The following is a 10,987-nucleotide window of genomic DNA, read 5'->3' on the forward strand; positions in this document are numbered from 1 at the left end:
TGGCCCCACCACGAGGAACTAAACGTCCCTGACCGCGAGGGGTAACCAGACGCTGTAACCGCCTGAGGCCAGAAACCCCCTGCCCCGCTGTGCTGCTCAGACAAGAGTCGGCCTGCGAAAGCTCACTCTGCAAAAGCACTTCGCCATGCCCGATCCACGTGACCTGGGGAACCGACACAGGGACCCCAAGGAAAAACTGCCCCTCCCACCCCTTTCCGTTAGGATAACAGGTGCCCTCTCCCCCTCCCGTCCCAGACTCCTGGGTCCTAATAAGGAAAGATGAGAAAGCAAGGGAAATGGAGAGAAACGGGAGGAAGCCACGCCAGCCCATCCCACCAGCCGCGTACCCACCCCACCAGCAGCAGCCCAGCCCGTGGAGACGACCAAGAAACATCCCCCTAAATCAAACCAGCGGATCAAGGCACAGAAGTTTAGGACAGAATGAATGGATGCAATGAAGGCGCAGAATGGAGAAGGAAAAAGGAGTGGACGGACGGACGGACGCACGGACACACGGCCGCCCGGCCGGCCGAATTCGTCCCCGGAGCAGTGAGTCAGGACCAGCTAACCACAGACCCCGAACCTACGCACGCCGCGCGGAAAGGGGGATTCCGGAGGGGCGGGGCCTCGGCCCGGAAGCGCCCGTCGGGGGCGGGGCGGGCGCGCGGCTCCCTCGTTGGCCCGAGGGGCGGGGCCCGGGGAGGACCCGATTGGGCGGTCCAGCTGTCCAGGGTACCCGCTGCGGCGGACCCCGCCGGCGCTCGCGGACCCCTCGGACTCCGGCGGCTCGGGAGCGAGGCCGCTGCGGCCGGGCGCGCGCTCTGCCAGGCGGACCGGCGACCCGGAAAGGCGGCGCGGCGGGGTCGGCACCAGCTCCTGCGCGCACCGGGCCCCGCGGGCCGGCGCCGCGGGCATGTCGGAGGCGCGCAAGGAGCCGGACGAGGCGGACGAGGGCCAGTGTGACTCGGGCATAGAGTCTCTGCGGTCGCTGCGCTCCCTGCCCGAGCCCACGCCGACCTCAGCCGCTGCGCCCTCGGACGGCGGCGGACGCCAGCCCTGGACCCATCCTCGGGGGACCACCAAGGTGCCACAGGAGAAGGAAGACGCCGACGGGGAGCGGGCTGACTCCACCTATGGTTCCTCCTCGCTCACGGAGTCCCTGTCCTTGCTGGGGGGCCCAGAAGCCGAGGCCGAGGCCCTGGCCCCAGGCTCGCCGCTGCCCCGCGCGGGGCCGCTGAGCCCTCAGCAGCTGGAAGCGCTCACTTACATCTCAGAAGACGGAGACACGTGAGTGGGGGAGCTAGGCTTGCACCTGGGGGGGGGGGGGACCCTGCAGGCACCCGCCCTGGGAGGGACAGCCCCACTGTCCACACCTAGCTCCTAACTCACTCCACACCTAACTCGGCCCCCTGGCAGGGGATGGGCAGCGCTGGCACGCCCTCACCTAGGCGGCCAGCATTTGGAAATCACCACTAACCCACTCTTGGGAAGAGAGAATTCCCCTGACCAGTCCAGCTTTGTTTTCTTGCTGGGGGAGGGGGCATCCTTGTTTGCTCCTGACCTCAGAATGCCCTGTCTCAAGGAACAAGAGGTGCCAGTTACAGGTTGCTGTCAGGGCCGGGAAAGCTAGGTGCTAGGGTTGGGGCTGGCCCTAAGGAGGAGGGGACGAGCTAGCCTGGGGCACTGGCCCCAGCAGACTCACAGGCAGCTGGATGCCCCGGGCCTACTTCCTTGTCTGTTGGCGAAGGGGAAGTGAGGGCTGGAGCCAGCCAGACTCCCTCTCAGCCTCCATCTCCTGAGCCCCCCAGCCCCCTCTGTGTGCTGTGCTCCGCCCTCATTTTACCCTTCCCCGGGGCCCAGGTGGAATTTGGCGGGGACTCGGACAGGGGGCAGTTGAACTAGAAGCAGCTGTAGGGTGGGATGGACAAGCCAGTTAAGATCTTGGCCCCCAGGAAGAAGAAAACCAGCAACAAGAGGGAGTGGCCGGGATTTTGAACTCCAAAACTGGGGAGGGGAGTAGGGGAGGGCTGGAGTCCAGATCGGAGATGCACGGGCAGGGGAGGCAGGAGCTTCCTGTCCCGTCTCGCCTCCTTGAGATGCACTTCTGAACACTCACAGAGATCACCACAGGCCTCTTGGGACTCTGAGCCTGGATCAGCAGCCCCCAGGCCCAGCACCCCAAGGTGCTGGTGGCTCCATGCTGACCTTCGGTCCAGGGAGTGGAGCCTTCTGACACTGCCTAACGCCACCCTTTCTACCAGCTCTGGCTAGCGCCAGGTGCTGGGTCCAGCCGAGGGACAAGTGTCAGGATTCCCCAGCGCGGCCACCAAAGAAGAGGAGGGGCCCTTGCCTGCCTTGGAGGTGTCTGGGCCGCAGGAGGTGTGGAAGTGGGAAAAGGAAGTGGGAGGGGGCAGGGGGCGGGGAGCTGCAGGGAAGAAGGGAGGTGGCTGCAGGAATGTGACCCAGAGGGCAGGCCCTGGCCGAGGGGATTTCCAGAGCCGTTGCTGCCTCCCTCTCACTCTGTCCTGGGCCAAAGCCTGGCCCCTCCTGCCTGAGCAGCCCCCTCCCCAGCCCAGGCAGCTACTCCCCTGGCTCGTGCCTGAGGCAGCTGTCCTGGCTGAGACCCTCCAGCTCCGCTTTCATTTTCCCCACCTGATGTGGGGAAACCCCAGGACTGGAACTTCCCCTGCAGCCGCCCCCCTCACCCCGGGGCAGAAGCTCTGGGCCCCCGCCTGCCTGCCCCTGCCACACACTTTGTGCACTGCCCAGCCCTCCCCTTGGTGGTGCACACCACAGGGGTGGGTCTCTGGGCAGTGCTGTGGGAGCAGGGCTGGCTGCCTCCCCTGGGACTCTGTGACACCCAGAGGCCAGGGTGGGACCCCGCATCGGCCTCCCGCTGGCCTCCCTGTTGGGGAGAGGAGGTGGGGCGCTGGGCTGTGGAAAACCCCCTCTTCACCAGGCCGGCCGCTTTCAGTTTGCCCCGGAGCAGCAGCTGGCCGGGCAGGGCCCCGGGGGCAGAGGAGAGTGGGGTGTGGGCAGGCCGGACAGGAAGGCCCTTGTGCCGTCAGCACCCTGCCCATGTGCCCACCCAGCCAAAGCCTTCCTGAAGGCCAGGGATGGGAACTTGGAGCTCCCACCCACGGGATTCTGGCTTTCCACACCAACCCTCACTTCCTGGCTCAAAGTCTCACTTCCTGCACCTACCCCGTGGGTAGCTAGTTAGAGGCTGCTGTGTGCCTTCTGTACCGAGTCCCCAGACCCCACCCCCGGCCCCGGCCCCGGCCCGGGCCCTGACCCTGAGCCCTGCGCTGCTCCTCCAGGCTGGTACACCTGGCAGTGATCCACGAAGCCCCCGCCGTGCTGCTGTGCTGCCTGGCTCTGCTGCCACAGGAGGTCCTGGACATTCAGAACAACCTTTACCAGGTGGGTGGGGAGGAGGGCCAGTGCTCAGGTGCCCACGTCTGCCCTGGCCGCTCGCGCGGGTAACCCAGTGCCAGCCACAGAGCGAGGAGCTGGGGCTGGTGATGCATAAGGCACAGCCTCTACCCACAGTGCCCTCAGCCCAGGCTGGGGACTCCAGCCACGCAGCTCGGTGACGGGGGAGGAGGGGGGGTGTCACGTGAAGCAGCCAGGGGGTGCCACCAGCCACAGGAGGTGGCTTCTAAGTGGAGTCTTCAAAGAGGCATTTGCCATGTAGAAACTGCCTGATGCCCCCATCTTTCCAACCTCAAACTAAGCCCTGTTTCCTGCCCAGGGGTTTCCCCACAGTGGGAGGGGCTAGAGTCTGTCCCCATGTGTTCTGGCTCTGGAGGCTAATGGGGACCCACAAGAAGAGCAGAGGACCTCACCCTGCTTCCCAAACTGGAGTCCTGGAACTTGGTGGGGGGCTGATGCAGGGAAGACTTGGTAGTATTTCCTTGGAAGACCAGGGCTGTGGCACCTGTAAGCTGCTCTCACAGAGGGTGGCCCCCTAGACATTCCCGAGGGAGGCGCCTGCCCCCGGTGACCCTCTGTCTGTGCCTACAGACGGCCCTCCATCTGGCTGTGCACCTGGACCAGCCGGGCGCAGTGCAGGCACTGGTGCTGAAGGGGGCCAGCAGGGTGCTGCAGGACCGGCACGGTGACACGGCCCTGCATGTGGCCTGCCAGCGCCAGCACCTGGCCTGTGCCCGCTGCCTGCTGGAGGGCCAGCCGGAACCAGGAAGAGGACCGCCTCACTCCCTGGATCTCCAGCTGCAGAACTGGCAAGGTGCGGGCAGTCCCCGGGGACAGGAGGGGGGAGGGGAGGGGCCCCCTGCTGTCCGTAGATTTCCCCACCCCACCCCTCTGGCTCCAAGCACATAGGTACTGAAGGAAGGGATGAGTGAATGGTTGGATTTAGAGTTTATCCCCCGCTTGTCGTGTGCTGATCAGAAAGGTGGATCTTGGCCCTTAAGAGTTCAGCTTCCCAGAGGTCATGAGGACTCATTCACTCATACACCAGAAATGTCCCAAGGGCCCTTCCAGGCACCCCCAACACTATCCTGGGAGCGATTACACCTGGGAGCCAGCAGAGCCAGTGTGCCACTGGCAGCAAACCAGCAAACCTAACTGGAGGGTACAGCTACAGTCAGAGAAGTGAGCGCTGGCAGAGCAGAGCAGAGGGAGAGGGGCTGCGATGAGGGGGCTGGAGAGTGGATGTGTGCTTTTCCTTTTGAAGATTTTATTCATTTATTTGAAAGGCAGAGTTATAGAGGGAGCAGAAGAGAGAAAGAGAAGGGGGGAGAGAGAAAGAGAGGTCTTCCATCTGCTGGTTCACTCCCCAGTTGGCTGCAGTGGCTGGAGCTGGGCTGATCTGAAGCCAGGAGTTTCCTCTAGGTCTCCCACATGGGTGCAGGGGCCCAAGGACTTGTGCCACCTTCCACTGCTTTCCCAGGTGCATTATCAGGGAGCTGGAATGGAAGTGGAGCAGCCAGGGCTCAAACCAGCGCCCCTGTGGGATGCCGGCACTGCAGGCACTGGCTTAGCCTACTGTGCCTCTGTGCCAGCCCCCTGGATGTGCTTTGACAATTGGATGGTCAGGGAGGGCATCGTGGAGCCAGGGACATCTGATCAGAGACTTGTAGGGGTGGAGGACGTACGCTGAGCAGAGGTGGGGTCCAGCCCGGCAGGAGGCAGTAGCACAAAGGGCGGGAGGCTACAGGCAGGAGGAGACAGGGCCTGGGGAGGGCTGGGAACCGGGGATCCCTGAGAGACTCTCAGAGATGTGGCCTCAGCCTGGCCTGAAAGCAGGTGCAGTGTGTGTGTGTGTGTGTGTGTGTGTGGAGGGGGCGTGCGTCCGGGGGCGGCACTCAGCAGCCTGCCCCCTGAAGCATGAAGGTTTCAATAACATGACTGAAAAGCTGGAAACTTTGAGTTCCTTTCCCCCTCAGACTTTTGAGGGAGTTTTTGGTGTGCATTTTAACGGTCCTGTGATTAGAGGCACCGAGTGAGCAGTGGGTCCCTTGGGGCCTGGGGGGGGTGGAGGGTGGGAGTGGTGGCCGAAGATCAGCAGTACCCTCCCCCATCCCAGGGCTGGCCTGTCTCCACATCGCCACCCTGCAGAGGAACCAGCCACTCATGGAGCTACTGCTTCAGAACGGAGCCGACATTGACGCACAGGTGAGGTGCTGCGGGGGGGGCCCACAGCCCTGCCCCTACCTGTGTGCTGGCACGCCCAACTTCATCAAGAGCCCAGCCCGGCATGCTGACACCCTTCCTCCCCCTGCAGGAGGGCACCAGTGGGAAGACAGCGCTGCACCTGGCCGTGGAAACCCAGGAGCGGGGCCTGGTGCAGTTCCTGCTGCAGGCCGGGGCCCGAGTAGACGCCCGTATGCTCAACGGCTGCACGCCCCTGCACCTGGCAGCCGGCCGGGGCCTCGGCAGCATATCAGCCACGCTGTGCGAGGCGGGCGCTGACTCCCTGCTGAGGAACGTGGAGGACGAGACGCCCCAGGACCTCGCTGAGGATGTAAGAGGCGTGCGTTCCGCTCCGCTCTCTAGGGCTGCCCTCACTCCGCTCTCTAGGGCTGCCCTCACTGACAGCAGAGACAGGTGCATTAGCCCAAAGGGCCTGCCGTGAAACCAGGACTCTGCCATTCACCTACTGTGGGAACAAAAGTTCAATGTAGAAAGATAGTCAAAATGTTTTCTGAGCACTCCCCTACCCCCAAAAGCAGCCAAGGAAAGCTCAATGGGCCGGCTCTGATGTCCCTCCCAGCTCTGGCATTAGCTTGCCCAAGGCCTCAGCTTGCCCAAGGCCTCAGGGCTCTGCCCAGAGGGGCCAGCTGCTTGGGGAATTCTCTGAAGACCTGTTCCTTGGTCTTCAGCTGTCTTTTGGCAGGGAGGGAGTGGCCCAGCAGGTTCCCCTAGGTCACCTCCCCACACGCCTTTCCCCAGGGCCTCTGGGCCTCTGATCTTGCTTCTCTGCTTTCTTTCTCAGCCCCTTACTCTGTTGCCCTTTGATGACCTCAAGATCTCAGGGAAGCCGCTGCTGTGTGCTGACTGAAGCCAGGGCAGGATCCGCGGCCCCGGGAACCTGGGACCACCGCTGCTGCAGCTGGAGCCCAGACCACATGCAGACCCAGACCCCTCTGGGGTCCTAGGCCCTGCTGGGGCCAGAGCCAGGGGCCAGGGCAGTCCGAGCAGAGGAGGACTGCCAGTGAGAGCGCGAGCCAGTCTGGGAGGAAGAGATTCCAAGGTGGATGGGGGTTCCTGGAAGAGCCCCAAAGCCCCAGGTGTCCTGGGTGAAGCCCCTTAGCCTCCCTCGCCTGCGGGGTGGGGGCTGTGGTTCCTGTTCCTGCTCCCGTTGGGCGGGCCTGAAACTGCCGGCCAATGGGAAGACATGGACTCTGGCGAGAGACAGAGAGACCGAGCAGCCAGCAGGCCCTGAGGGCTCCAACATTTGCTTAAAGACTTCCCACCCAAGGCCCTGAACTGAGCATCGGGGAAGGGCAGTTTCAGTAACATGACACTAAATGCAGACTTTTTGAAAGATTTTCCCTGCCAGAGTCGTTCTGTGCACGTGCATGGCTGTATGCGCCGCCGGGGACTTTTAGAAGGGCCCAGGGCCCAGAGCCCAGAGCCCGGTGGGGCCTTGCCGGGTGAAGTTTGGGGGCTTGTCCTGGCTGTGAACGTGCTGAGGGGGTTAGGGGGAGGAGAAATGGAGGGTGGGGGGCGCGGGGCATCTGAAGCAACCCGGGGAGAAGGGGAAGCTGGGCACAGGGAAAAGGGCTTTTCTCCCATTCCACGTGCTAGGGGGGCCTTTATGGGCCCTCACTGCAGCTCCCCAAGCTGCCAGCACCTGCTGAGAAAGCCGACTTAGGTGTGCTTATCCTCTCAGCCCTCTGAGAGGCGCACGGATGGGCGCACTGCATGGGGAAGGCCTCTGGTGTCTTAAAGAAGGGGTGGGCGAGGAAGCCAAGACGGGTCACGGCGTGCCACGGAGGTCCCGGGGAGTGGGACCGCAGAACTTGGGTGCCGGCCGCAAAAAGCAGGCCATCTCCCCGTGCCGTCCGAAAGCGGGAACGCTCACATGAGGCTCAGTGCTTGTTGGCACGCAGAGTCGCAGCGTGAGCGCGAAGGGCGATGACGCCGCCGAGGCCACGGACACCCCTCCAGGGCTGGGGCTCCCAGCCCCGCCGGCTCCGGGGAACCGAGCCGAGGCTGCCTCCGGGCCGCACGGGGGCGCTGTGAGCCGGCGGCGGCCGCGGGCGCTGCGTGGTCGCGGCAGGGGGCGGAGGGCGGCCGCGGGGAGGGAGGCGGGAAGAGCGCGGCACTTCCGCTAGCCGCTAGCTCACTGGCTGCTCCCGGAGGCGGCGGCGGCGGGAGCGGAGGGCGAGCGCGGCCCGGGGACTCCATTCCCCGGTCCCCCTCCGCCCCACGCGGCCCGGACCATGGACCCCAGGTGGGGGGCTAGGGCAGCGGCCGGCCCACGTGACCGAGCCCCCGGGCCACGTGACTGCCGCGCCTCGGCTCGGGGGGCCGGGTGGGGTCCCCCGCTGCCGGCCCGCAGAGCGCTGTTCGGAGCCGGCGCGGGTCGGGGCCGCGGCGTGGGCTTGTGCTCCCTGGGGGGCTGCGGGAGTGTCAGGCGGCGGGGCTGGGGACCCTGGCGCCCCGGGAACGTGGGGGTGGCGTGGTGGGGGGAGGGGGCGCCGCCTCTGGCCTGAACAGCCGGCGGGCGCTGGAGGGAACAGAGGAGACCTGTGTGACCGGAGAGGCGGGTCCGCCCCCCGGGAAAGAGGAGGCCCTGCCTGGCTCTCGCCGAACCCCCCGAGAGAGAGGCTCTTTGTCCGGGCTGGGCTGCGGTGGAGGGGGGCGGGGAGGAGACTGGGCCTGTCTCCAGCGTGGCCCCCTCTGCAGGGCCGAGGGAATGAAGAAGCGCGCCCTAACCCTGGTGTCGGCTCTCCCAGCAGGTGGTGGGCCGTGCTGGTGCTGGCCGCGCTCCCCGCCTTGGGCGCAGGTGGGGAGACCCCCGAAGCCCCTCCGGAGTCCTGGACCCAGCTATGGTTCTTCCGCTTTTTGGTGAATGCTGCTGGCTATGCCAGCTTTATGGTACCTGGCTACCTTCTGGTGCAGTACTTCAAGCGGAAGAACTACCTGGAGACAGGTGTGTGAAGAAAGGGTGGGGACATGGCTTGGGCCCAGGTTGTAGGTTGCTGGCCAGCGCTGCACCGGGAGGGGAGGCGGGGAGGCAGGACGGGCTGGTTGCTCTGGGCAAGACAGGTGCTGTGAAGAAGGTTTGGGACCTGACTGTGTGTGCCTTCTTCAGGCAGGGGTCTCTGCTTCCCCCTGGTGAAAGCTTGTGTGTTTGGCAATGAGCCCAAGGCCTCTGATGAGGTTCCCCTGGCTCCGCGGCCGGAGACAGCAGAGACCACCCCCACTTGGCAGGCCCTGAAGCTGCTCTTCTGTGCCTCGGGGCTCCAGGTACGTGGGCAGGGCCTGCTTGCTCTTCTTCCTGGCCGGGTTCCAATGGGCAGGGAGTGTGAAACCAGGTTTTTCACCCTACTGGTCCCGATGGTTGGCTGGTTGGTGGGTTCCCTGCCCCACCTCCTTCCCTTGTCCCTGTGCGCCTTGCCAACACTGCCGCCGTGGCTTTGGGGTATCTAGTACTGAAGACGGGCCTCGTGTAACCTCTTTTTTTTCTGATTTGCCCTGGGCCGCTGCATGTCCTGTGCTGTGAGCCCCCGATGGGAGCCTGGGGGAGCCATGCAGCCTTCCCCCAGCACTGTACTCCAGGAGCGCTAAGATAAGGGACCTGGCCACAGTTGTGGCTTGGGGACCAGCCCCACCCCCCATACGCCGGTGGGACGGCACTGGGAGCGACCGAGCCTCTCCCGCCCTGAATTGGTTCAAAGTATCTAGCTGGGAGACTGCTTTGGGTGGAGTCAGCTTTAACATACCCTTGTACCATCCGTGCGGACAGGAAGTGCCTGGGCGGCCCTAAAGCATTTGTTCCAATGAAGTTTTCCCTGCACACTGGAGCGCAGAGAAGTCTCAAAAGGTGCTGTCCCTTCTGTCGCGTAGCCGTCCCCTGGAAGGGGGCAGCTGAGCCTTGCCTTTGCTTACTGTGTCCTGTCCCCGCCTTCCCCTCCCAGGTGTCCTATCTGACCTGGGGTGTGCTGCAGGAGAGGGTGATGACACGAAGCTATGGGGCCACTGCCACGTCGCCAGGTGAGCGCTTCACGGACTCCCAGTTCCTGGTGCTAATGAACCGTGTGCTGGCACTGATCGTGGCCGGCCTCTACTGCCTCCTGTGCAAGCAGCCCCGGCACGGGGCGCCCATGTACCGGTACGCCTTTGCCAGCTTCTCCAATGTGCTCAGCAGCTGGTGCCAATATGAAGCGCTCAAGTTCGTCAGCTTCCCCACCCAGGTGCTGGCCAAGGCCTCCAAGGTGATCCCGGTCATGCTGATGGGGAAGCTGGTGTCCCGGCGCAGCTATGAACACTGGGAGTACTTGACGGCCGGCCTCATCTCGGTCGGGGTCAGCATGTTCCTGCTGTCCAGCGGGCCTGAGCCCCGCAGCTCCCCGGCCACCACGCTCTCAGGCCTCATCTTGCTGGCAGGCTACATTGCTTTCGACAGCTTCACCTCAAACTGGCAGGATGCCCTGTTTGCCTATAAGATGTCATCGGTGCAGATGATGTTCGGCGTCAACCTCTTCTCCTGCCTCTTCACGGTTGGCTCTCTGCTGCAGCAGGGGGCCCTCCTGGAGGGGACACGCTTCATGGGGCGCCACAGCGAGTTTGCAGCCCACGCCTTGCTGCTGTCGGTGTGCTCAGCCTGCGGCCAGCTCTTCATCTTCTACACCATCGGCCAGTTCGGGGCGGCGGTCTTCACCATCATCATGACCCTGCGCCAGGCCTTTGCCATCCTCCTCTCCTGCCTCCTCTATGGCCACACGGTCACTGTGGTGGGCGGGCTGGGGGTGGCTGTGGTCTTCGCTGCGCTCCTGCTCAGAGTCTACGCCCGGGGGCGACTAAAGCAGAGGGGAAAGAAGGTGGTGCCTGGGGAGGCCCCAGTGCAGCAGGTTTGAGGCAGGAGGGGCCCCGCCCACCACCCAGGCTCTCCTCTACTTGGTGGCACTGGCTCTAGGGCAAAATGTGCAGCTGGCGGGCGGGGAGCCCGAGGCAGACTTCCCCTTGGCCTTAAGTCACCTGTTGACAGCCCTCCTGAGGGGCTTGGGGGGGTGTCGAGCCTACCTGTTGTCACCAGCGCTTCACCTGTGCTTAGCCCCTACATCGGGGACTTCCCTCCCACACCTGCGTTTAACTGTGGGGAAAAGCACAGCACAAGTGTTTGGGGCGCCAAGTGCTGCTTTTCAAGGCGGGTGACAGGGTGCTGAGGGAGCTGGCTCCGTGAGCTAGTGCAGGCTTTGGTACTCTGGAAATGTCGTTTTGCTCTTTATAATTTTATTAAATTGCTGCAGTGGACAAGTCCTGTGTGTCAGGTGACTGAAGGGGTTGGGAG

General features: G+C 64.2%; 2 protein-coding genes across 4 annotated transcripts; both read left to right on the plus strand.

Moving 5' to 3' along the window:
* The first annotated feature begins 672 nt into the window (after positions 1–672).
* On the plus strand, positions 673–7,014 carry NFKBIE (NFKB inhibitor epsilon). The gene is made up of 6 exons (XM_008262985.5): positions 673–1,287; positions 3,321–3,423; positions 4,027–4,249; positions 5,552–5,640; positions 5,750–5,989; positions 6,461–7,014. The coding sequence occupies exons 1-6, from the start codon at positions 914–916 to the stop codon at positions 6,524–6,526; spliced, it is 1,095 nt and encodes a 364-aa protein (XP_008261207.4). The 5' UTR covers positions 673–913; the 3' UTR covers positions 6,527–7,014.
* A 708-nt stretch (positions 7,015–7,722) lies between these two features.
* On the plus strand, positions 7,723–10,953 carry SLC35B2 (solute carrier family 35 member B2). Of its 3 annotated transcripts, none has more exons than XM_051854678.3 (4): positions 7,723–7,924; positions 8,430–8,626; positions 8,789–8,943; positions 9,615–10,953. In XM_051854678.3, exons 1-4 carry the CDS (start codon positions 7,914–7,916, stop codon positions 10,551–10,553), a joined length of 1,302 nt encoding a protein of 433 aa, XP_051710638.1. In that variant the 5' UTR covers positions 7,723–7,913; the 3' UTR covers positions 10,554–10,953. The 3 variants fall into 3 exon arrangements, with proteins under 3 accessions (XP_051710638.1, XP_051710639.1, XP_051710640.1); XM_051854679.3 differs by having other exon boundaries at positions 7,763–7,924; positions 8,433–8,626; XM_051854680.3 differs by lacking the exon at positions 7,723–7,924 and adding an exon at positions 7,962–8,055 and having other exon boundaries at positions 8,433–8,626.
* The last annotated feature ends 34 nt before the right edge of the window (positions 10,954–10,987 follow it).

Source organism: Oryctolagus cuniculus, chromosome 5 (genome assembly GCF_051225735.1).
Source record: "Oryctolagus cuniculus isolate XC-2025 breed Fujian yellow rabbit chromosome 5, ASM5122573v1, whole genome shotgun sequence".
NCBI classification, from domain to species: Eukaryota; Metazoa; Chordata; class Mammalia; order Lagomorpha; family Leporidae; genus Oryctolagus; species Oryctolagus cuniculus.

Bases quoted from the DNA above. Each gene is read 5' to 3' on its own strand.
- NFKBIE (XM_008262985.5), top strand. From the start codon at position 914: ATGTCGGAGGCGCGCAAGGAGCCGGACGAGGCGGACGAGGGCCAGTGT. The intron at 4,250-5,551 runs GTGCGGGCAGTC...CCCCCATCCCAG, and splicing joins CCAGCTGCAGAACTGGCAAG to GGCTGGCCTGTCTCCACATC. The intron at 5,990-6,460 runs GTAAGAGGCGTG...TTTCTTTCTCAG, and splicing joins CCCAGGACCTCGCTGAGGAT to CCCCTTACTCTGTTGCCCTT.
- SLC35B2 (XM_051854678.3), top strand. The intron at 8,627-8,788 runs GTGTGTGAAGAA...TGCCTTCTTCAG, and splicing joins GAAGAACTACCTGGAGACAG to GCAGGGGTCTCTGCTTCCCC. The intron at 8,944-9,614 runs GTACGTGGGCAG...TTCCCCTCCCAG, and splicing joins TCTGTGCCTCGGGGCTCCAG to GTGTCCTATCTGACCTGGGG.